The sequence below is a fragment of the Mustela lutreola genome, chromosome 9, assembly GCF_030435805.1.
Source record: "Mustela lutreola isolate mMusLut2 chromosome 9, mMusLut2.pri, whole genome shotgun sequence".
NCBI lineage: Eukaryota > Metazoa > Chordata > Mammalia > Carnivora > Mustelidae > Mustela > Mustela lutreola.
In genome coordinates this window covers 15,170,815-15,193,012 of record NC_081298.1, presented here as the reverse complement: position 1 = coordinate 15,193,012, position 22,198 = coordinate 15,170,815, and the positions used below count along the sequence as shown (strand labels likewise).

The 22,198-nt window shown below is 52.4% G+C and overlaps 1 protein-coding gene across 1 annotated transcript; it reads left to right on the top strand.

Moving 5' to 3' along the window:
* Positions 1 to 98: 98 nt before the first annotated feature.
* PABPC1L (poly(A) binding protein cytoplasmic 1 like) lies at positions 99 to 21,897 on the top strand. Its single transcript, XM_059133068.1, has 15 exons — positions 99 to 1,631; positions 3,354 to 3,547; positions 4,929 to 5,044; positions 7,163 to 7,302; positions 7,512 to 7,606; positions 10,380 to 10,517; positions 10,828 to 10,923; positions 15,095 to 15,361; positions 16,105 to 16,189; positions 16,818 to 16,946; positions 17,487 to 17,590; positions 18,639 to 18,732; positions 19,943 to 20,073; positions 20,524 to 20,598; positions 20,964 to 21,897. The coding sequence occupies exons 1-14, from the start codon at positions 1,439 to 1,441 to the stop codon at positions 20,590 to 20,592; spliced, it is 1,851 nt and encodes a 616-aa protein (XP_058989051.1). The 5' UTR covers positions 99 to 1,438; the 3' UTR covers positions 20,593 to 20,598; positions 20,964 to 21,897.
* The last annotated feature ends 301 nt before the right edge of the window (positions 21,898 to 22,198 follow it).

Below are 22,198 nucleotides of genomic sequence, written 5' to 3'. Positions count from 1 at the left end.
GTCACACCCCCCGTAGCTCTGCTCTAAAAGTAGGGAACATCTTTATTTCTCACCCTGTTTAGAACCAGAAGTCAGCGTGTTGTAAAGGAGGAGAAATTACTATTAATAAAGAGCCACTCTCTGCCTATTACGGGACGCTTCTCCACCCTCCACGACAAACCATCCATGTGTTAGGTCCTCTTTTGTAGCTTCTAAGATTTGCTATGAACAGTTATTTTACATCCCATTCAAAATACACACACATACCCCTTTTTTTAAACCCTGAGATGTAGCAAAGCCTGTGAGATGCTTGCGTAAGGCTGGGTCATTCCCAGGGTTCTACCAGACTATCCTCTGCCCTAACACTTTCTGAGTGCCTGCAGCACTGTTTCCTCATGGCATTTGCCCCTTTTCTAAAAACTTGCACCTCCCATAAGGACAGGGAAAAAATGAGGGTATTTTTCAGCCCAAGATTACTCAGTCTGTGCCTGATTGCTACTGTGCTGCACAACCAGACCCGTTCAGAGCTCTTCCGCCTGCCGAAACCACACTCAAGCAAAGGTCAGTGGGAACCAGGACAGTCCCTGTGAGGGGCAAGGGGAAATATGGCCCACAGAGCATCAGAATTTTCTTTTAAATGCCCCCTCACCACGGATAGGTTGAGGCCGCAAGCACAGCTTCAGGCCACTGTCTTGGCCTTGCACTGTCAGGTGCCTCCTGTCCCCGTAGAGTAACTGAGGCTTCCCGATGGAATGCTGGTGGAAGGGCTTAGTCAAAAGGAAGCTGGGGTGGGCTGGGGATGTCCTCTCCGGTCATGATCTCTTATCGAGCCCTGCCCTGGGCTCCACACACACTGGATCCTGCTTAGGATTCTCTCTTACTCCTTGCATCACTCTCAAAAAAAAACCCCAAAAAATGGTGGGCCAGGAATATCCGGGAACATGTTGGTGATGCGAGAGTCCGTGTCAAGGAAGGCCTTGGTCACAAATTCTCAAGTGGAGCCTTCAGTCCCGTCATAAGGCCGGTTCCAGAGCGGGTGCTGGATTCTGGCTATCTTGACGACTTTGAGGAGGCAAGGAGCACAAGCTTTGAAAGTAGGTGTCTGGCCCGGGGTTCTCGTCTGTGAGACACACAGAATTGCATCAGGTCCCTTCCAATCCCTGAGAAGAGTGCCGTCCGGGTTTTACTGAGAAGGGAAGTGGACCCAGAGACCCAGAAGGCAATGACCTTCGGGACTGGAACAAGCCCGGGTTGGGCTCTGACCCGCGTCCCTGCAGCCCGCCCACAGGCCTGGTGGAGGACGCGCTCCACCTGCAGAGGCGGGGTCCCAGAGGCCTCACCTGGGGCTGTTGGGAGTGCTGAGGGGTCCCAGGTGGGACGCGGGGCGGGGCGGGGCGAGGGCTAAAGGGAGGGGTGGCCGCTCGGAGGAGAGGCCCACCGTGGCGCCTTGGCCAACGCCATGAACGCCAGCGGCCCTGGCTACCCGCTCGCCTCACTCTACGTGGGCGACCTGCACCCCGACGTGACCGAAGCCATGCTGTACGAGAAGTTCTCGCCTGCCGGCCCCATCCTGTCCATCCGCGTGTGCCGCGACGTGGCCACCCGCCGCTCGCTGGGCTATGCCTACATCAACTTCCAGCAGCCGGCCGACGGTGAGCCCCGGGGCAGGGGGGACAGACAGATGCACAGATGCCGGGGCCGACCAGCAGCAGCTCGGGCCCACGCTGGCAAATCTGGCTGCTCCCACGGCTCTCATTTTGCAGCCAGGGAAACTGAGGCCCAGAGATCCAGGGCGTTGGAAGGGGTGCTGCCCCTGAGACAAGAAGAGGCAATCAGTGTGGGCCTACTGTGTGTCTTACTGGTGCTCCGTCTTACAGGGGACAAATATTAAGGCTGAATGAAAACAGCCAAGAGCTCTGGGGTTGGGCCGACCACGGACTAGAAAGCCCGCAGCTGTGTGACTTTGAGCAATCACTCAGCCATTCTGAGATTCGGTTGTCTGGGGAATGGGGAGGGTACCTGCCTTTCCGCAGTGGTTGGGGGGATGAGAAAATCAAAGCACCTGGTGAGTTTGCAGGTGATGAGTGGGGAAGGCAGGAGCGCTGGGGCTGGGCTCGCACCTTTCTCAGCTGCCCAGATCTGGTCTCCACTCCAGGCCCCAGACTGGATGTCTCAGAGCTGCGAGGACTGATTGGTTTGTTGGGCGGTTAGGACCGCACCGTTTGACGGTGGAGAGGATGAAGAGCGAGAGCACCAAGTTTTGCCAAAGTTCGGTCACCAGGGTGTGAACTTGAACAAGAGTTCACACTCCCCACCTCTCCATCTGTGAAAAGGGGTGATGGTTTATTCCCCAACAGCACAGAAGGAATGCACTGTGTCTGTGAATATTTCCAGTATCCTTTGGTGCGTGGTAAAAAACCCCAGGTGGGTGGGAAGGGTTCCTACACGAGGGTTTGCTGGGGTGGTTCTGCCTGTTTCCCAGCAGGTGACTAAACTGGATTCCAGAGCGCTTTCTCCTTTGCTCTGCTTTCCTCACCCCTGCCACTAACCTCTTCCTCCAAGCCCTGCGCGCTCTGGCCTTTCTGCCAGACTTCACAGATGAGCTAAATGGAGCTCTAGGGAAGAGAAAGGATGTTGCCTCTTAGCTGGGAGGGAACGGGCTGTCGTAGGGGTGGGATGATGGGCAGAGGCTGCTGTTTGCAGACACCACACTACCACTCCCCGAACTCCTGTTTTGGGCCAGGCCGAAAGTGTAAGGCCCCTTGGCGTATCTTCTTCAATTTTCAACCTGTCCCAACTCCCTGGAGGCAGCCAGTGCCATCTCCCTTTGTTCGATGTGGGAAAAGGGTCATCATCTCCTCATCCCCACTTTGCAGGTGAAGAAACCACCTCAGAGAGGTGTTCTCCCCCAGAGCCCTACGTCTCAGGATGGAGTCTCAGCTCTGCCCCTCCGTACCTCTGAGCTTTGGTTTCCCCTAACTGCTGCCAGTCTTTGTCTTATGGGCCCGCCTTTGCATTTTCATCTACTCCGTGTGCTTTTGAACACCGCGGTAGACCTTGCCCCACCACTGACCCTTCCCCGTTCTGAGCCTCAGTTTTCCCCTCTGTGAAGTGGGGGCTAGGGATCCCGGCTCACGTGAGGAGCCGAACGAGACCCCAGCAGGAAGGGGGAGGAGCGCTGCGCACATTAATTCTTTCCGCGTATCTCCCTTCTTTCAAGTGAGACCCAGACAGTGATCTTTTTTTTTGTTGTTGTTGTTGTTTGGTTTTTTGTTTTTTCCTTTTTTGCTTCCAATGAAGTACCTTAGGGCTCAGGGAAAGAAATGCCCTTACTTGCCCCCTTTTCTCCTCCTCGTCCCCCCACCCCCGTCCAGCGGAGCGGGCACTGGACACAATGAACTTTGAAGTGATCAAAGGCCAGCCCGTCCGCATCATGTGGTCGCAGCGAGACCCCGGACTCCGCAAGTCGGGCGTGGGCAACATCTTCATCAAGAACCTGGAGGACTCCATTGACAACAAAGCCTTATATGACACGTTCTCCACCTTTGGGAACATCCTCTCTTGCAAGGTGGGCGTGCGTCCTTCCAGGGGAGGGTCTGTCAAATACCCGTGTGGCAGAGGGATCCCAAGCAGCGCCCCCGCTTCACACCTTGTCGAGCTGTCAGCAACCGCCGTTCCTTTAGCTCGTAATTCTGCAGCTGGTGGTCTGGGCTGTTCTGCTCTCGGCCGGCTCCCTCACAGGCCCCCTGGAGGCTGACTGGCTCGGTCCTCCTTCCTGCCGTCTTTCCTCCCCCAGCGGGCTAGCTCAGGCCATGCCTATGACAAGGGCGGCGTCTCCTGGCACACTGCGCGAAGCTCACCAGGCCTCTTGAGATGTAAGCTTGGGACTGGCCCCCCTTTCCTTCCACTGCATTCTGTGGGCCAAAGCAAGTCACGAGACAAGTTCAAATGCAGAGAGTGAGGACAGTAGACTCGACAGGATGAAGGGCGTGGATACTGGAAGGCTGCGCCCTGAGGCCATCAGGGCGGTCAAGCCTTGAGGCTTCCTCTGGGCTACAGAGGATTGGACAGAAAGCTGGATGGGACCTGGGCGAGTGTCTGAGGCCCAACAAGGACCCGCTGTGGCTGTGGACCAGGTTAGATGCAAGGCACACAGGGTGGGGCCTACGCCAGGAGCTCCCAGGCTGGTTGGAGACGGTGAGACTTGTAGGAAAGCTGGAGATTGGGCTCTGTGGGGGAAAAGCACAGTGAGCCCTGCAGTCAGAGGCTGAGGCTAGAAACCCATACTACATGGCTGCCCGGGAAAGGTTTCTGGAGCACGGCGGGAAGAGCACTAGACCCGTGTAGTCGGCCAGCTGCTGAGAAGCTAGCACAACATAGTTGGTCAGATCTTGGACTTCGGTGCTGTCTGGGGTTCAAAATCCAGCCTTTTCCACTTCCTGGCAATGTGACCTTGGGCCAGCTGTGTGACCTCTCCATACCTCGACTTCCTCTAAAAGAGGGCCTTAGTAGAACCTACCTCATAGGCTTGTCATGCACGTATTTTAAGTCTGATAATCTTCACGACGTTGAAAGGACCCTGACGCCCTATTCCCCATCTAAGTGGTAGCTCTCAAAATCAGAAACTTGGCTGCCTGGTGACCTTGGACTAGTCCTTCATTCCCATCTTCCCCAGTCAGGCAGAGGGGGCTCAGAGGTTAAGAATTGCCTGGAGGGGCTCCTAGAGCAAATAGGATAAGAGAAGCCTGTGATCCCCTTAGCATGTGCTTAGCCCAGAGTGGGGCCCTGGTCTACATGATTAAATCTGGAGGGAAGAGCCGGGGGCTGGCGTGGAACGTGGACGGACCCCGCCTGGGGCACAGAGCAAACACACAGGTAGTGGTTATTCGTTACCTTTGCCATTCTCCGTGGGGTGCCCCCCAACCCCATCCATCTCCTCTGTGGCCCAGGTAGTATGTGACGATCACGGCTCCCGAGGCTTTGGCTTTGTCCACTTTGAGACCCATGAGGCAGCGCAGCAGGCCATCGCCACCATGAACGGGATGCTGCTGAATGACCGCAAAGTGTGAGTGCTGGGATGTGGGGGATCGGAGGCTGCCCGTCACCGCCTCAGGGCACTGGACACTGAGCCGCAGCCAGAACTCTGCTGCTGGCGGGGTGACCGCGGAAGGGTCCAGTCCCTCAGGAGCTCCCTCTCCCCAGGGAAGAGCAGGGCTGCAGATGTTCCTAGAGGATTGCGCTGAATCCTAAGTGAGGGGATTTTGAAATTTCGGCGAGAACAGCTAATGGCCAGATCACCACTGGATTCAGTGGTGTCTGGTTTCCAGCCTGCTCGGCATGGCTGTGAATTTTTTTCTTAAAACGTTTGTGTTGTTTCATGGGGTTTTTGGACAGGAAGGGAGGTAGGCCCTTAGCGTGCCATCTTCTTACATGTCGGTTTGCCATCCTCCCATCCCCCACCCTACACCGCTGCCGCGGCGGCAGACCCCCAGCCTCACGGTGGGCAGGGCAGAGGGGAAGACGCTGGAGCGCATCTCCTTCCCTGGCTTGGATCCTGCCCGCAGGACAACCAGCCCCACGCTCAGTGCTGTGGAGGGAAGCAGGCTCTGAGCTGGAAGATGCACTGAGTGTGGCTCTTTGTTCAGAGCGTCTCAGGGAGGCTCCCATCAGTGAAACCGAGCCTGGCGGGCTTTCCCCGGTTCTCAGAAGGACGTGATCTTTGTTAGCTCCCGTTTGCCCAGGTTCACCTACTCTGTGTTCTGTAAGTTTTAATGCCAGCTACCATTTGTTTGTGCTAAGTGTGCTATAGATGCCATGGAATTTTCTTACATTTTCTTTTTTTTAAACATTTTATTTATTTATTTGTCAGAGAGAGAGCACAAGCGGTGGGGAGAGCAAGAAGCAGGCTCCCTGCTGAGCAAGGAGCCCGATGCGGGGCTTGATCCCAGGACCCTGGGATAGTGACCTGAGCCGCAGGCAGATATTTAACCCACTGAGCCACCCAGGCACCCCTCTTATGTCTTCTTAACCTAGAATACTTTTCTGGAAGTGTTTACATGAACTTGGAAATTATGATTTTGAAAGTTAATATTTTCAGGGGTGCCTGGGTGGCTCAGTGGGTTAAAGCCTTTGCCTTCGGCTCAGGTCATGATCCCGGGGTCCTGGGATCGAGCCCCGCATCGGGCTGGCTCTCTGCTCAGCAGGGAGCCTGCTTCCCCCTCTCTCTCTGCCTGCCACTCTACCTACTTGTGATCTCTGTCAAATGAATAAAATCTTAAAAAAAAAAAGAAAATTAATATTTTCAGTCTGCCCCCAATAGTAACCATGGCATGACCCATGTCTAGTTCTCTCACCACTGCTTCCCTAGTGCATCCGGTACCTGTTACATGAACAAATGCCTGTGATCTGAGCTTCATGCCAAGTTTTTTTTTCTATTTTGTGTGGTTTTTAAAAAATATTTTATTTATTTCAGTGAGAGAGTGAAAGTGCACACAAGCCGTGGGGAGGGGGAGAGGGACAGGGAGAAGCGGACTCCTTGCTGAGCAGGGAGCCTGACCTGGGGAGTCAGTCCCAGGACCCTGGGTTCATGACCTGAGCCAAAGGCAGACGCTTAACCAACAGAGCCACCCAGGAGCCCTTGTTTGTTTGTTTGTTTGTTTGTTTGTTTTTAAAGTAATCTCTACACCCAACACGGGGCTTGAACTTACAGCCCTGAGACCAAAAGTCGCATGCTCCACGGACTGAGCCAGCCACGCGCCCTTTATGCCCAGTGTTATAGGAGTGCATGCTGAGGCTCAGAGAGGTTGAGTAAGTTGCCCAGGGTCACACCGCTAGGCAACTGCAGAGTGAGGATTGAGGTGCTCATCTGTTTGACTCTCCAGTTCACATTTGTTCTTCTCTCCTGCACACTCAGCTGCTTGGTGTATGGGAGGAGTTCCCTGTGCATTTGCCCCAAGAATGAACCCTTCTTAACCATATGCTAGAGCGTTAATCTTGGCTGTTGGAAGTGGTCCAGCCTTGGCTGTAGTCCGTCTAAAGAGTATTGCCCTGCCTAGCCTCCTGAGGAGGGATACGGGGGCCTTGGACCTGGCAGCAATTGACGCAAGTGACCCAGGGTTGGTGGATTGGGGGGGGGGGGGTGACTGAGGGCTGGCAGCTGCCTACCCCGTCAGTGTGTCCGCAGCTTCGTCGGCCACTTCAAGTCCCGACGGGAGCGGGAAGCAGAGCTGGGAGCGCGGGCCATGGAGTTCACCAACATTTATGTGAAGAACCTCCATGTGGATCTGGATGAGCAGGGCCTGCAAGACCTCTTCTCCCAGTTTGGTGGGCGTGTTCCCCAAGGGCATCAGGGATCACTTTGTCCTCTGTCCCCAGGTTGGGCTGGGAGGAGGGGCCTTTCCGGAGGCTTCCTGAGGAGTTGTGGGGGGTGCAGACGGCACTGAGTAGTCCAAAGCCACAAGGGGGGTGGGAAAGGGAGGGGAACATCCTGGGGCTTCCCAAACTCCCCTCTGAGCCAGGCTGGCCCTTCCCAGGGAAGCTGCTGAGTGTGAAGGTGATGAAGGATGAGAGCGGCCACTCCCGAGGCTTCGGTTTCGTCAACTTTGAGAAGCATGAGGAAGCCCAGAAGGTAGGAGCCTCCCTGTGGCTCTGTTTCATGGAGGAGGCACCAAGCCAGCACTAGGAAGGAGGGAGATCAGGTACAGGGGGCTCCAGCTGCTGCGAAGGAGAAGGAAGTCCCTCCTCAGTCTGGGCCCACAGCAGTCAGGGCTCTTCCTGCCTGTGACAAAGGCTGAAGGTTGTAGCCTCCTTTGGGTGCTTCCAAACCCTAAGGCCGACTGCTTTTCATAGGTTCTTGCCCACATGGGAGGTGGAGGGGCCTCGGAGATAGCCACTGCCCTCTTCTTGAATTGATGGTGGGACTGAGGCTGGGGAGGGGAAGTGCTAGGTGATTCCTTGCTCCCAGGTCTCTGCAAATGTGTTTCTCAAAATGTTTCCCTTCTCCTGCTCTTTCAGTTAGGGCTGTCCAGTAGAAATAGAATGGGGGCCACAAGTGAGATTTGAAATTTTCCAGCAGCCACATTTAAAAGGATAAGACAAACGAACAAATTGATTTTAATAATGTCCCCTTCAACTTAATATATTGAAATTATCACTCCAGTATATATTCAATATAAAAATTGAGATATTTTATGTTCCCCTTGTTTTGTATTCATTCTTTGAAATCTGGTCCTCCCGGAACGTGTGAACTCAGACTAGCCACAGTTCCAGTGCTCAGTAGCCACCTGTGGCTACTGACTGCTATATTGGACAGTGCGGCTTTAGACTACTTAATGCTTACTCTGTGGGTTTCTGCTTATTCTTTGCCTCCTCTGAGAAGCCTCTTCTATCCTCATGCTTCTGGTGAGGGGCCCCTTCTTCCTCTCTCCATCAATAACCCAGATCTCCATGTATAGAACTGTGGGTAGAGACTGAACCTTGTTTCACAGCGAAAACTCTGGCATTGCACCTGCCAGTAAGTACCAGATACCCACAGGCTGAGCAAGTGAATGGAATGAGGTCACACCATGACAATGTTTTCCTATCTGGCTTCCTACCCTAACACTCTTTCCCAGGCTGCTGCCTCATTAAGACCATTGGACATAGGGATCTCAGCTCATTGTGGATTCTGGCTAGAGAGAGCAGGCCCAGTGCCATCTTGATGGCAGCCGTCTTTCCCTGAGCACTTACCATGGGCCAGGCACTGTGCTAAAGGCTGCATACACTCTCCTCTCTGCTCTACTGGCGTGGGTTCAATGGTTGCCACAAGGGTGTAGCTGGTGAGAGGTACCACTGGGATTAGAACGTGCCCCTCTGACTCTGAAGCTTTGTTCTTAAGTGAATGGCCCCTTTCAGAAGGTGACCTCTTGTGTGTCCTTGTATAAATCCCTCCCTCTCTCTAGGCTTTGATTTTCTCAACTGTAAAAATGACACGTTGGAGCTTCAAGGATCCATAGACTCCAAAATCTTAGAGACTTTGGCAATGACTTTTGTACATTTTCTGTAGGCGTAAATTGTTTCTTTTTTTTTAATCAGTGTTCGTTTCAGGTGTGCAATATAGTTATTCAACAATTCCATACACACCATGATGTTTATAGTCACATTATCTACAATAGCCAAATTATGGAATCAGCCCAAGTGACCATCAGCTGACATGGATAAAAAAAGATGTGTGTGTTGTGTGTGTGTGTGTGTGTGTGTGTGTACTTATACACACTTAAAGACACAGTGGAATATTACCCATAAAAAATGAACTATTGTTCAATAGGTGATGGGAATCGAGGATTGCACCTGTATGGAAGTGTTGAATCACCATATGGTAGACCTGAAACCAATACTACACTGTGTTAACAGACCTATTTCACCCATTCCCCCCACCCTCTCACCTCTGCTAACCATCAGTTCTCTACAGTGAAGAGTCTGTTTCTTGGTTTGCCTCCCTCTTTTTTCCCCCTTGCTCATTTGTCTGGTTTCTTAAATTCCACATGAGTGAAATAATATGGTATTTGTCTTTCTCTGACTATTTTGCTTAGCATTATACTAAGTCCATCCATGTCCTGGAAATGGCAAGCTTTCATTCTTTTTTATGGCTGAATAATATTTCAAAACTGTAGTCCTCAAAATAGTATGGTATTGGCACAAAAATAGAAGCACAGATCGATGGAACAGATTAGAAAACCCAGGTACTGACCTTTTAAGACTGATGTGGAACTAGCTGTTCTTGGGGCCTGAGAGTATGTTTACAAGGATTTGCATATTTGGGTGGGGAAGCAAAAGTCACTGTTGTGTGAAAATATTTTTTTAAGGACTTTGTGTGTATAAGAGAGAGAGAGGGAGCACAAATGGCGAACAGGGGCAGAGGGAGAAGCAGACCCCCTGCTAAGCAGAGAGCCCAATGTGGGGCTCTATCCCAGGACCCTGAGATCATGACCCAAGCCAAAAACAGAGGCTTAACCCACGGAGCCACCAAGGCACCCCTATTTTTATTTATTTATATTTTTTCAAGATTTTATTTGCCAGAGAGAGTGAGAGCACAAGCAGGGGGAGCAACAGGTAGGGGGATAAGCAGGCCCCCTGCTGAGCAAGGAGCCTGATGAGGGACTCGATCCCAGGACCCTGGGATCATGACCTGAAATGAAGGCAGACACTTAACCGACTGAGACACCCAGGCACCCCCCAATTTTTAAAATCTATGTTTTCAAAAAGTGGATTCACTTTAAATGGCCTTTATCATGGTTCTACTAATTCTCAGCCAGCGAGGCTGGCCCAGCTGACAGGTGGCCCCCTTCAGGCCCAGATGCTGGGCCTGGAGGCAGGGCCTCATGGGGGTGGTTACCAGTTACTCTGGCCCCTTCCCCGGCCAGGCAGTGATGGACATGAATGGGAAGGAGGTGAGCGGGCGGCTGCTGTACGTGGGCCGGGCCCAGAAGCGGCTGGAACGGCAGAATGAGCTGAAGCGTCGGTTTGAGCAGATGAAGCAGGACCGGCTGACCCGTTACCAGGTGACAGCCCCCTGGTGGCAGCTGCTGCTATGTGAGCGTGTCTGTGTGTGGAGGGCCCTGAATGGGAAGCCTTCTTCCAGCAATCCCGTGTCTGGGAACTGGGCTTTAGTGGTCGGGCGGGGGGTAGCTGTAGCTTCCAGGGGATTGGCGTGCTTAGTGATTGGGGGCATGGATGCCATGCAGGACTGGAAACAGGAGGCTGGGTGGCCAGGGCTTCTAGGCCCCCCCATGGCTTACATTGGCCTCTGACACAAAGCAACCCGAGGCTTGGAGGGGAAGGGACACCCCCAGCAGTAACCTTTCTTTCTAGGGCGTGAATCTGTACGTTAAAAACCTGGATGACTCCATTGATGATGAGAAGCTGAGAAAAGAGTTCTCTCCCTATGGAGTGATCACCAGTGCTAAGGTGAGGACTGGGGGCACCTATAGGGGATGGAGAGCCTTCCCCTCCTGTCCTCCTGCTGCTTGCACACCCCTCCCTCCCTTGTGACTTCCGAGGAGTTGGTGCTGAGCCATTCCTTTTAGAGTTTGGGGGGCTATGTCTGATCCCCACTGGAGCTTGGTGGCCCTCTGCAGCCTTGTCTTCTCTGGAGGGGAAGACGATGTGAGTCCAGTCCCAGTCACATAGCTGGACTTATTGGGGTTCCCTGTAACCTTGGTTCATTCAAAAAGCATTAATTGAGTGCCTGCTATATGCCAGATTATAGAAATTCACGTTTCAGAATTTCCATAGACTTTTGTTGTCTTCTGGATCTCAGTTTCCCCATTTGGAAAATGAGAAGGCTGGGCTACTTCATTCATCATTCATTGTTCCCCATTTACTGAGCACTTACCATGAGCCCAGCCCACTTAGCACCTGATATGTGATGACTGGCCATTCTACTCAGTAGCTCTGTGACCATGGGCTGATGTTTTCTGAACTTCATCTACACCATGAGACTGCTGGGTTCATTGGATGTTTCTGACCCCTGGCTTATTAAGCCCCCCTGGAGCTCTTACAGACAGACACCTGAGTCAGACAAATGGAAAGATTTCACAGTAGGGCCTGGGCATCTTATTTTTAAAGCTCCTCAGAGGATTTTTGGATAACCCAGTGTTCATTCCTTCCATATTCCTCCTGTCTCACCAGGGCCTCTGGGAAGCCTGTAGTAATGAGTTCGATGTGGTTCTTGCCCTTGAGTAGCTTCCAGTCAAGGGGGAAGTCAGATGCATTACCAACTCATATCTCTTATAAGGTGTTTGTGGTGTGGGCTGGGAGTATTGGAGGCAGAGCTGTGGTACCTCAGGGGACCAGGCAGGAGGGCTTCCCCTTCTGACAGTGGCAGAAGCATTTGGCTTGGCTGTAAGGAGGTAGGGATCTTCAGGGGGGTGGGGGAGGAGGAACTTTCCAAAGACATCAGTGTGAGTGGTGGGGCTGGAGACCCACATATGTGATATGATGGTTGGGTTCTTGGGAAGTGGTCTAGAAGGTCTTTTGTCTGTTGAATCCAATTTCAATTTTTGAATTTTTTTTATTTTTAAAAAGATTTTATTTATTTGTCAGAGAGAGAGAGAGAGAGAGAGAGAGAGAGTACAAACAGGGGGAGGGGCAGGCAGAGGGAGAAGCAGGCTTCCCATGAGCAGGACCCTGGGATCACGACCTGAGCCAAAGGCAGACGCTTGTTTAACTGACTGAGCCACCCAGGCATCCCCGTTGAATACAATTTTAAATGTCCTTCAGGAAGTCTGGTGTTTAGGGCAGAGGTTCTAAGAATTTTTGAGTTAAGGATCTTTGAAAAAATGTCAGAGCTATGAGACGTGTAAGTTAAGCATCAGTAAATTTGCTTAAACATTATAAAAAAGCTATCTGCCCTCTTTCCCAGCAAACATGTACTTTGTGTAGTATGGTCTTTGAAAACTGGGATGTTCAAGTTAGTTAGAACTAGGTCTAAATCCCAGTCCTACGTTAACTAACTGTAGAATCTGAGGGAAGTGACTGTGCCTTTTGTACTCTGTTTACCCATCTGTCAAATGGGAGCAACATTCCCTACCTCTCAAGGTGTCCTGAGCACTGAAGAGCCTGAGTGCAGAGCACCTGCCCCCAGTAAGCTGTGAAGTAAGGATCTGATTATTCACATGTCATGTCTAATTTCCGGAGAATCACCGACCTCCGTGAGGACTTGCCGAGGGAAGGGATTTGTTTTTTGTTGTTTTTTGTTTTTTGTTTTTTTTTTAAATGTCAATCCAGGCAAAGCTTTTTCTGCCTACAGTTTGAAGCCTACATGGTGACATTTTTTTAAAATATTTTATTTATTTGTCAGACAGAAATCACAAGTAGGCAGAGAGGCAGGCAGAGAGAGAGGGGGAAGCAGGCTCCCCACCCAGCAGAGAGCCCGACGCGGGGCTCGATCCCAGGACCCTGGGATCATGACTGGAGCCGAAGGCAGTGGCTTAACCCACTGAGCCACCCAGGCGCCCCCCAAGGGAAGGGAATTGTAAAAATTTGGGCTGCTCCGAGTTGCGGCACTATCTTGTTCATTGACCCACTAGGCTAATAAAGTGGGGATTTTATGGACATTTACATATTTCCATGATTTCGATTGTATATAAAATGCAACGATTATGAAAAGGAATTAAGGCCTGTAAAGTGCTAATGACACTACCACGTTTATAGTAAGCTGCATAAATGTATTTTATCATTCTTTACTATCTAACAGAAGTTCTTATTAACTTGTTAAGCGATACTTTTGTGCTAAGAAAATCTGGGTGATGAAAGCCTATGGATCCCTTCCGAGAATACCTTTTAGTACATAAAAGAAAATTCAGAGCATTGCGGAAAACCAATTATATTGAAACAAAATTATCAAAACACGAAGGTGACCGTAGTAGGCACTTTGTTATTGTACCCAACTATAAGATCTAGGGAGGCAACAGTTAGCATAGATGATATTTGGGGGGCAGCAGCGATTAACAGGTTATGAAAATATTTTCTTTCTCTTTCTGACAAAATTCCAAGTACAGCCAAGGCTCCCCTATTTTTGTTGTCTGTATTCACAATAGGAGGGAACCCTAATGTGAGAAAGGAGAGGCCATTTTTTCCCCCCATCCGAGTTCACAGATCCCCCGGACTTCTGTCCACTGGCATCCCTGGGCAGGGGGAGCGTCTGTGAACCCTCAGGCTCAGGCCCCCGTGTGGTTGGGTAGCCAAGTGCAGTTCGAACACCCATGATCTAGAACATACAGAACATGGACTCTAATAGAGAAGCAGATTTTAAAAGTATATCAGTTCAAGTCCAAATGTGTGAGCCAGGCCTGTGGCTTGACTCCAAAAAACATTACAAACCATACATGCAATGTGGATTGGATCCTGGAAGAGAAAAATAATATTTATTAGAAAAACTAGTGAAAGATGAATGAGATCCGCAGATCAGTTAATAGCATTGTGGTTGATAATTAATAGCACCATCCCAATGTTAATCTACACAGGTACCCTGTTCACATCGGGGCAAGCTGGCTGAAAGATTGCCACTCCGTACTATTTTTGCAATTTTTCTATGCATCTGAAATGATTCCAAAACGTAAAAAAATGTTATTTTAGTAACAAAGCTAAGAACCTCTTCCCCAGATTCCTAAAGAACTTGACTCAGTGCCTTGCAGAGGCAATGAACAATGATCAGAACGCTGCATTGGGTTTGAGTCCTGGATGATGTGTGTCCACAGGCTGGGTGACTCTGGACAAGTCACTCTCTTTTTTAAACTGTAATAAGGACTTTTATTTCTACCACAAAGAAAATAGAATAAGGCACCAAAAATATAAATCACTTTTGGGACACCTGGGTGGCTCAGTTGGCTAAGCATCGGTCAGGTCATGATCCCAGGGTCCTGGGATCGAGCTGCACATAAATATATATATATATTATATATATATATATATATATATATATATATATATAACTTTTATATTCCATACAAATCTGATTTTATTGGACTTTCTAGGAAACTCTTAAGAACGTTTTATTCTTTCCCTGATTCCCACATGAACCAAACAATTGTATGGGTCGTTTAAAAAAAACCAAAGAGTAGTTGAAAGGCAGATTTTCATCACAGGGGCATCTCACGACGTGTTTAAGATTGTGGCTCTGGCTAAAGAACCCTGTGCCCTGTTCTTAGATTTTTAAGCAATCCTCAACTATCCTCTCTTCATGGTAGCCCGTGTAATGTAGCTTTCCTGCACAGCTTAGGAAGACCATTTCAGAAAGAAAATGTAAAAATCCTGAAATGCAGCAGTTCCCACAGACTCTGGGGAGTGTCCTGTAAAACAGCGAGCAGCCCCCCATTAGCAAGTGGCCTGGTCTCCGCCAAGTCACTCTCAAGCCCCACTTGGTCCCCTGTGAAGTGGGAGTGGAGGTCCCCTCCTCATCAGGTGCGGTACATGTGACCTGAGAAGGCATTTCCAGGATCTGGCATGTCATGGGCCTCAGTCAATGTCAGGGGGACGATTTCTCCTGGGCCCCTGGGGTGGGGGGAAGGAGAGGAGCGCAGCCTTCCGGAGTCTTCCTTCCCCAACCCCAGTAGACCTTGTCTTGTCTTGCTTTTAGGTGATGACAGAGGGTGGCCACAGCAAGGGGTTTGGCTTTGTGTGTTTTTCCTCTCCAGAAGAGGCGACCAAGGCCGTGACAGAGATGAACGGGCGCATCGTGGGCACCAAGCCGCTGTACGTGGCACTGGCCCAGCGCAAAGAGGAGCGGAAAGCCATCCTCACCAACCAGTACATGCAGCGTCTCTCCACCATGCGGGCCCTGGGTGGCCCCCTCCTGGGCTCCTTCCAGCAGCCCGCCAGCTACTTCCTGCCCGCCATGCCCCAGGTGACGACCTGCCCGCACCCCTTCCCTGACAGCCAGGTACAGCAGGAGGGCAGCTTCCCAGCTAGATGCGGGCTGTCCATGTGTTTTCTGCTGGAAACTCGGCAGGCAGGCCGTTCTAACCCCATCTGTGAGGGGTGGGTAAGCATGCTGCTGTCGAGCGGTTCTTCCCACCCACCCAGGGAGAGATTTGGGTTCTGCTCAGAGAGACTCTCTCTGGGCAACTAAGTTTGAGAAACAGTGCATTAAATAGAAAGGACCTAGCCTTCTATGCTGTACGACCCTGTACTATACACCTTACTCTCCCACTTAGCCTTTCCCCCGCTTAGCCGGTCCTATCTCCCGGGCCGCCCACCAGCTCTGCTGGAGGTGTGTGCTAAGGAGGGAGCTCACGGGACTTAGAGGAAGTGGAAATGTGCTGGCCGTTAGCAGCTACCAGGATGACATTCCAGCTCCTTGTAGCAGTAGCTTTGGCTGGCACAGGTCTGAGGGGGTATGTGACCATCTCATGCTGTCCTTTGGGCCACCAGCTCTGATCAGGGGCAAGGAGCGAACCTGACACCTTGCCCCGGAGGGTTCAGGGCTCACGGACAGCCTGAGCTGGGCAGCAGAGACATCGTCCCAGCTCATGACTCCTCACTAGCCAGTCCCTGGGTGGGGGCAGTGAAGTCCCTACAGGGTTGTCTGGGAGGGATGTGGTTTCTCACCTGCTGCTGACCCCTGACTGCCAGGCTTCTCCCTCACAGCCTCCAACTCAGGCTGCGTACTACGCTTCCGGCGCCCCCATGCAGCCCTCCCCCAGGTGGACAGCCCAGCCTCCGAGACCGTCCTGTGAGTGACTCAGCCCCTGGTACTCTCAGCCAGGCCCGCAGGGGTGGGTCCTGTAGGGCAGTGTGGAACCCGGGGCTACAAACACAGGCTTTGGGGGCAAGCCTGGCTCTGCTACTCCCTCGGGTGTTAATTCAGTGGGTAATTCACTTCTAGTTTCCTCTTCTGAATAAGGCCTATATAAAGCACCATGCAGTGCTGAACTTGTAAATGACTTATGGGTGTAGCCATCTTCTTCAATTAGCTCCCAAGAACTGTCTGATTTAGGGCCGTCACAGTGAACTCCTGGGGCTGTGTGGCTGATGGGTGGCCTCTCCCTAGGAGGGGAGCTCACCCTGATTTGACAGTGTCTTAGGGGCTCCATGGGTGTGATCATGATGGCTATGCCTCCTGGGGCCACTGGGGCCTCTGGGTAGAAACAAGATGGCTTTGTCATTGTAGATTTCCACACACACCCCTCCCCCGGAGTTCTGGGTCCGCCTGACTCGGTGAATTCACTCATCCTTTTGCTGAGAACGTTCTGGTTCCCCCTTCCCATTCTCTTCCTCACCCTGGAATCTTCAGGGTGCAGTGGGCCACTCGGATTGTCCTGCCCCGCCAACATTTCTCTCCATGTTTTCTGTGCCACAAGCCATCTACCCTCCAGGTGCCTCCGTGGTCCGGCCACCAGCCATGTTGCGGCGTCCCCCGACCCAGGTCGGCGGTGTCAGGCAGGTCTCTACCCAGGTGCCACCCCTGGTGCCCCACGCCCAAAGAGTGGGTGAGTGTGGGCAGGGCCAATAGGAATGGGAGTGTGTGGAGGGCGGGGCAGGGGCTTGGTGCCAGGTTGGCACAGGTGAGGAGTCAGCACTGGCCTCCACGGTGACCTTGGCTGTGACACTGCCCTCTCCGAGAGTAGAGCAGACTTTGGAGGCTGTGCGGCATAGGAGTTCGTGTGGGCCTTAGAATCCCACAGACCCAGGTCCTGGGGCCAGCTCACTCTGTGGCCTTGCTCGCTCTGGTCACCACCTCTTTAAAATAGGGATGAAAATAGCCCTTCCGGTTGGTCGCATGGGTCAATGAGATCACACAGGCCAGGGCTTAGCCTCAGATCAGAAACTTAGCAAGCATGCAGCAGCCGTGAACAAGGTTGTAGATGTGGGCTGTAAGGCGGGCCCCTCCTTTCCTTCATTCAGCAAATGTGTGTATATCTATGTGGCAGCCTCCTGGCGGACACACGGCTACTACATGAACTTGTGTCTTTAGGCTTTGTGGCTTTAGATGGCTGTGAGGGCCTAACGCACCTGCTTATTCCTCACAGCCCACATTGGTACCCAGACCACAGGAGCCTGCGGGGCGGGATATTCTATGCCAAGTGGGTCTCTCCTGACACACAAATACTCTGCAGCAACACACAACCCTGGGGTAAGGCTGGCCTGACTGCTTGCTCTCTTAGTCGGGGCTCCAGTGGGGGTTGGCTCAGAACCTTGGCTAAGGCATTGGAGGCATTGGCCCTCTCTAGGCCTTGATTTTTGTTTTTTTTTCTTTTCTTGAATTGTGAAGTTTCATTTGCTAATGTGTATAAGAAACACTCCCCCTGGGGCGCCTGGGTGGCTCAGTAAGTTGAAGCCTCTGCCTTTAGCTCAGGTCTTGGTCCCAGGGTCCTGGGATCGAGCCCCACATTGGGCTCTCTGCTTGGCAGGGAGCCTGCCTCCCCGTCTCTCTCTGCCTGCCTCTCTGCCTATTTGTGATCTCTGTCTGTCAAATAAATAAATAATCTTAAAAAAAAAAAAAAAAGAAAGAAAGAAACACTCCCCCTTACTAACAGAAGGAGGGAAAGGTCCAAGATCACATTTGGTGTATTAATTATGATTTGCTCTGCCTGGGTTATTAGCCAAATTAACTTGGATTTCATTAATATTCAGTGTGGAGCAACAAGGAAAGCTTTTCTAGAAATGGGATGTGATTAATCTACAGTATAACTGAATATATCTATTGTCATTGACTTAAAGAGCTGTGTGTATTTATCTCCCAAGTCCCAGACTTGGCATTAGCCTATCCTGTCTAGAATTTCAGTGTGTAGATTTCGAAGTCTCTCTTGCAAAACGAACAGGTGTCCACTTTAAGTGGCAGAATGCTTTCAAAGTTGCCATGGTATGGGAGGGTCAGGCGTATGCTGGGGGGTGTGGCTATGAAGCTGGATGACAGTAAGTGTGTCATTTGGCACAAAGTGAATAGTCACGCTTTCCTTTGGCCTTCACAGGTTCCTGGCACTGTCTAAGGCATCCAAATTGGGGTGTGTCTGGCCCACTGTGCCCTTGTTAGGGACACTATCCCACCCAATGGTCCCTACTTTGCCACTTGCCCCCCCAATCCAGAGCATTCCTGGAGGCCTGTGCTTCCAACAGGGTAAGTGCCATGAGGTCTTGTGCTCTGCGGTGGTTAAGGGACGTGTCCCCGGCACTGTGTTCAGGTGGAGGAGCCCGCTGTGCGCATCCCGGGACAGGAGCCCCTGACGGCGTCCATGCTGGCCGCAGCACCGCTGCACGAGCAAAAGCAGATGATTGGTGAGTGGCTGGTCCCCCTACCCTGGAGGGGAAACAGCGGCCGAGGGGTGGCCAGCCTGTTGGGAAAAGCCCTGAGTGGAGGTCAGAGGTCCAGTGTTGCTGCAGACCCCCCTGCTGGGTGACCTTGCTCAGGTCGCTTCTGCTTTCTCGGCCTCCCTGCTTTCTTGTCTCAAAACACGGGTCTAGGTTTCTTCAGCACCAGGCCCACGATGGGCTGGAGAGAGCCCAGCTGAGGGCAGATCAGGGGCCAGGAGCCCCAGGGTATAGTCTTGGGTTTCTGCTGGTGGGTGTCACAGCGCCTCACCTCTTCTGATTGGGAAGAGGCTGTGCCCACATGTCCGGCTCCCAGTGACCACTGCGGGGAGGCGGGAAATAAGTGTGCACGGGGCAAACACCTGTTCCCTGCTGGGCTGTGAGTTCCCTGTGCAGATCGTCCCCAGCCCACTGTCTGTGACAAGCCCTGCCAAAGGCTGCCACTCGCTGTCGAACGAATGACCAGCTTGCTACTTACTGGATGTCAGGTTCTTCCCTCCGTGGCCACCAAGATGTCCAGAACCTCTCTGAAGGCCCCCTTTGCCACCACCCTGTTGTTCGCTCAGCTCACCTGGGGTTCTGCCACTTCCCACTGGTCAAAGGAAATCCTCCACGGGCTTCATGGAGGCAGGAAGCTGTTAGCCGTTCCCTGTAGACCTCTTCACTTCCCTGGTGGGAAAACCTCTCCCACCCTAGCACCGCAGCACCCCAGCATAGCCAGACCCTCCACACATTGCTGAGAGGGGTGCCTCACCACTAGTCCTGGGTCCTGTCACTAGGAGTGCCTGATGGTGGAAGGTGAATTCATCTTGTGCATGTGGCCCCCCCTGTACCCCCAAAAGTCAAGTCCGGCATTAGCATATCTTGTCTAGGATTTCAGTGTGTATACGGGAACTATTTCTTGCAAGATGAACAAGAGTAGTCTTTAAAGCCCAAGTCTGTGTCCAACCCTGTGTAGATGACTTCACCTAGAATATAAAATTTGATTCTTCAAATTAGCCTCCGAAGCAGGGTTTGCTCCGCATGCTTTACAGTTGGAAAAGAGGCTCCCAGTGGGGCTAAGGGACGGGACGAGCCCCCAGATGCCTCACTGCTCTGTTCCACAATACCCACGCCTCCCCCACCGCGCACCCCCCGCTCTTGGGCTGCCGGGATATCAGCCAGCTGTTCTGTACAGGTGAGCGTCTGTACCCCCTTATCTACGATACCCACACCCAGCTGGCCGGCAAGATCACGGGCATGCTACTGGAGATCGACAACTCAGAGCTGCTGCTCATGCTGGAGTCCCCAGAGTCCCTCAATGCCAAGGTGGTCTGGGCCCTGGGTGGCAGGGTGCCCTCCGAGGGCAGGAGGAGAGCTTATGACAAAGACTTCTCCTAGAAGAGCTAGCTACCAGGCGGGGGCTGGGACGGTTTCCCTTTTTGCTACCGCCAGCTTGCACCTGCTGAATCTTTGAGCAGGCAGGGAAAAGGGCGTAAGGGTTTGCTCTTCCAGCTCTTGCCCATTAATTCTCTGCAGCTCCATGTGCGAGGTCTTGCAAGGTCTTGTGAGGTCTTGGTACAGAGAGCAGTGTTCTGACAGTCTAGGGTCACACACCTGTTTTGAGAAGGTGACCGTGGGTTTCCGCTTGCAAGCCCCAACGCTAGGAAGGCGGGGACTTCCAGTATCTAGCATGCTTGGGCACTGGGAGGCCAGGGCTCTCCCAGGACCCCGCTGGGCAGCTGCACTAACTGCCATCCCCCCTCTCGTGTCCCATAGGTGGAAGAGGCTTTGGCAGTGCTGCAGGCACACCAGGCCACAGAGCTGACGACTGTGAATGTGCTCTGAGACCAGGTGGGTAGCTGGGGTGGGACAGACGGGAGTCAGAAGCAGCTGAGCCAGTCAGGGATTGACTTGCAGAAGCTGTGTGGCTGGCTTTCTCTGAGGCACCGAGAAGTTTGGGGGAAGCTGTGATGATCAAAGCAAGAGGACAGACGGTGTGATATAAATGAGTGTTGACCACTGGGCAAAAAGTACAGATGTCCTCTTGCCCGCTGTCCTGCCTGGCCTCCCTGGGGAGAGGCCGGGTGTCCCTGGGCGTTGCCTGGCTCCACGCTCCTTGCTGGAAGGCCTGGCTGGCTTGGCCCGCTACCTTCTTAGTTGAAGGCCGGGAGTCTGCCAAATGTGAGAAACATTTATTCCTATCCTTTCATCCCCAGAAAATGGAATCCTGCCTCCCCCGGCTGACAAGAGAATGGCGTTTCCTGCTCTTGGCTCTCTCACTGAACCGTAACTTCTTTCTTCTCCCTGGGGCTGTATGGGTACTTGAGCTCGGTATGTGGAATGAAGGCTGGACACCCCGCCAGCCTATCACTTTTTGCTTTGTGCATTAAAAGTGCTGCAAACTCTGTCTTGTCTAGAATAACGTTACACAATCCCTCAGTCAGCGGGAGGCCAGCGGCAGTTGGTGCTTCGGGAGGGCGGGGGGAACCTGCACTGCCAGGCACTCAGCCAAGTATCTGGAAACCTCCATGGGCGTCAGACGTGGGCACCTGCAGCTTGAATTCCTTGTCTCGGTGCTGTGTGAGGGCTGCTGCTGGGTGCGTTTTGAGTTGCTTCCAGATGGTCCTGCTCTGCCCCTGCCCCTTCTCTGGTGTACACACCTTCTCCTCCAGCACTTCGGGTGTCTGCTCCTTTCAGCCAATCCCAGCCCGGTCAAGCCCCCACGCTTTGCTCTGCCCCACCTCACTCAGGCACAAGGAGGCCTCCTGTGCCCACGTCTGGGCACCTTATCATTATCACATACCATTATTCTAGAAAAAGCCCCCACAGAATTGCTTTTAGATACCTTCCCAAGTCCTGATTTTATCTTCTGTGTGTCCATTAGTAAACCAAGGTGCTTGCCTTCTAGACCCTGAGAAGAAAAAGTCAGTCAATTGTGAGGGGATGTTACCACTAAACCTGCCTCCCATCAGTTAAGAGTCTTGCCTGAGAGGTGACAATAAAAGGGGCACAGCTCCCCGCTCTGGCCCCTTGGCCATGCGGCATATGGGTCTGTGACCCCTAGAATCTGCTTAGCTCAGAGGGCTGTGGCAGCTCACAGAGCTCCTCCTTCAGAGCTCAGAAGCAGTGTGCTACCAGCTGAATGGCGCTCGGCACTCCTGTGACAAGAGCAAAGGGACAATGGTTTCCCTCTGCTCTTAGGGTCCTCAGACTGCGTGCTGCTCCATTAAGGGGAAAACACAGTGGGTGCCTGGGTGGCTCGGTTGGTTAAGAGTTTGCCTTTGGGGGTGCTTGGGTGGCTCAGTGGGTTAAAGCCTCTGCCTTCAGCTCAGGTCATGATCCCAGGGTCCTGGGATCAAGCCCCGCATGGGCTTTCTGCTCAGCAGGGAGTCGGCTTCCCTTCCTGTCTGTCTGCCTCTCTGCCTACTTGTGATCTCTCTCTGTCAAGTAA